Raw genomic sequence first — 2394 nt, 5'->3', positions numbered from 1 at the left:
CTCAGTGAAATCCAAAACAACTTCTAAATTAAAAACAAGAGATTTTGTTTAATTTGAACTATGAGATTCCTTTAAAGTAGATCTATTTAACTATATAAATTTAAAATACCTAATACCTAAAATAATTCATCGGATACAATAGTACATTAAAATTTATAAATACTATTACAGTAAATTTATAAATTTTAATAAACTTTCAAATAAACAACATTATTTTGCGTTAGCCTGAGTTCACTAAATCAATTGTGAAAAGTGCAGCATTAATTACATATCTCCATTGTAACAAGTCTATGGAACCCACTTTTATAAATGAAAAAAAAAATCAACAAAATTTAAAGTGCAGCATTAATTTTATATCTCCATTGTAACAAGTCTATGGAACCCACTTTTAAATTTGAAGAAGTCTATGGAACATATCTCCATTCTAAATATTTTTGCAAAAATTGAGCATTACATTAAAATTTATACTCATTTAATAAACTTTCACATTGATAGCATCACTCCTCACGAGTGTCAAACTTTTTCTTTGTGTTGTGTACTGTTGTACTGTTATCGTGAAATTCGTCCCCTCGTTGATAACCAGCCACTGTAAAACTATTAATTGGCTGCATATTGCTTTGATCAGAAGATATATCTTCAAACTCAATCATCTCCTCGGCTATTGTAGCCGGTCCCATGTAGAACTCCTCTAATCCAAAGTCCAATGAACAATCGGATGGAGAAAAAATTAGATTCCAGTCGGTAGTCGATAGTTCCTTTAAATATGACAAACTGTCGGTTAAAGTAGCTGCATCTTCTGCAAATCGATCGGAATATGGGGACAGCTGCTCCGACCAGCTAGAACACGTAAAGCTTTCCATTTCTGTTTGAACGAGAATAACGTCCTCTGTGATGGAATCGTTCACAAGTACGTCGCAGGGCGACTTGGAGATATTCTTATTTTCTGCAACCTTACATATTTTGAAACCTTCATCTGAACTACGATTATTGCAACCATTTGGACGTGCCATTTCAGCTTGTTTCATCGCCCTTGTTATTTTGAGGGGAGGGGTTTTGAACACATGATTTTGTAGGAGAGAAGGAGATTTTGATCTCATCTTCACATTTTGAGTACTTGAATTGGGTTGAGATTCGTTCATTGACCGCAGCTTCTTGCGTAGATGCGTGTTCCAGTAGTTCTTGATTTCATTGTCTGTTCGACCAGGCAGTCGTCCTGCTATCAGCGACCACCTGTAGGCAAACACATATAAAGACACTTGTGTTGTACGTATTGCATGAATCTCTCACTCTGCTAGCAATAATTCGAAACTTTGGAGACCTCGACAGAAGGAATCAATAACTACTGGTGGGTAAATAGATGCTGTTCAATCATTGTGGACATACCGATTGCCTAGAAGACGGTGCATCCGAATAATGAGTTCCTCTTCATCGTGCGAAATGTTTCCCCGTTTAATGCCGGGACGAAGATAGTTCAGCCACCGTATTCTACAACTCTTTGCACACCTCATAAGACCTGTAAAACCAATTTTTTTCACTATTTATTAAGGTTTACATGCCTTAACCCTAATGAGAACTTAAAGAGTAAGACATTCACTTAGATTCGCTAGAGAAATAATAAGAGATATAGTCAAATTTACCTGCTTTTTGAGGGAGATTTCTCCATCCACCATCGCCGTGAATTCGAATGTAATCAGACAGAATCATATCCTCCTTCTTGGTCCAGGCCCCGCGGTTGAACCCTTCATTTGAGCAGCAAGGAGATCTACCCATTCTGGATATTCGTTTACTGTAACTCCACCGCTGACGATCTCCCCTGCTGGGAACAAACAGATATGGCACTGGCCCCTTGGCTTGAGTATATATAGAAACAATTAGATTCCCCTGCTCAATTGTTTGGAAAATAATTATCATGTGACCAATATAATTTATGATTTCGAAGGGCACATCTGTCACAGAAAATGAATACCGAGATTATGAGGAAACGACAAATGGGCACAGTAGAAATTTAAGGGGGTCGGATCACCGGGAGAGCAATTTTCTTTTCTAAATCATTACAGCTATTCATAAATAGACTTGACACTAATGGAAGATGATGTGTTATTACCTCGAGGACACCAGCTACCATTACACAACAAACGTTCTACGAAGTTGAAGATGGATAGCCTGAGGACTTTCCAGAACCGCCGAAATGCGGGCCTACTCATTTCTTTTGAGAGTCATTGGACCACGTTGAAGATATCATTAAGGGTTAAAAGTCTTTATAACAATTACTTAATATAACTTAAATATTCTAGTTAGGTGAATGGAATCTGAGAATGTAATAAAAATTAAATATTTTACTATTACTGAATGCAATCTCAAAATGATTATTAGAAAAAGGGTTTTTTTTTTTTT

The 2394-nt window shown here is 36.5% G+C and overlaps 1 protein-coding gene across 1 annotated transcript; it reads right to left on the bottom strand.

The window, feature by feature from the left end:
* Window positions 1-403: 403 nt before the first annotated feature.
* LOC149264837 (uncharacterized) lies at window positions 404-1971 on the bottom strand. Its single transcript, XM_089390496.1, has 3 exons — window positions 1638-1971; window positions 1384-1513; window positions 404-1230 (listed from the first exon to the last, which is right to left on the bottom strand). Exons 1-3 carry the CDS (start codon window positions 1909-1911, stop codon window positions 498-500), a joined length of 1137 nt encoding a protein of 378 aa, XP_089246622.1. The 5' UTR covers window positions 1912-1971; the 3' UTR covers window positions 404-497.
* Between the last annotated feature and the right edge of the window lie 423 nt (window positions 1972-2394).

The sequence above is a fragment of the Pinus tabuliformis genome, chromosome 6 (genome assembly GCF_031772625.1).
Source record: "Pinus tabuliformis cultivar Carrire ecotype Pingquan chromosome 6, CPIR1, whole genome shotgun sequence".
In the NCBI taxonomy this organism is placed as follows: domain Eukaryota; kingdom Viridiplantae; phylum Streptophyta; class Pinopsida; order Pinales; family Pinaceae; genus Pinus; species Pinus tabuliformis.
The sequence above is the reverse complement of the archived record's forward strand: the minus strand, read 5'-3'. Positions and strand labels throughout refer to the sequence as shown.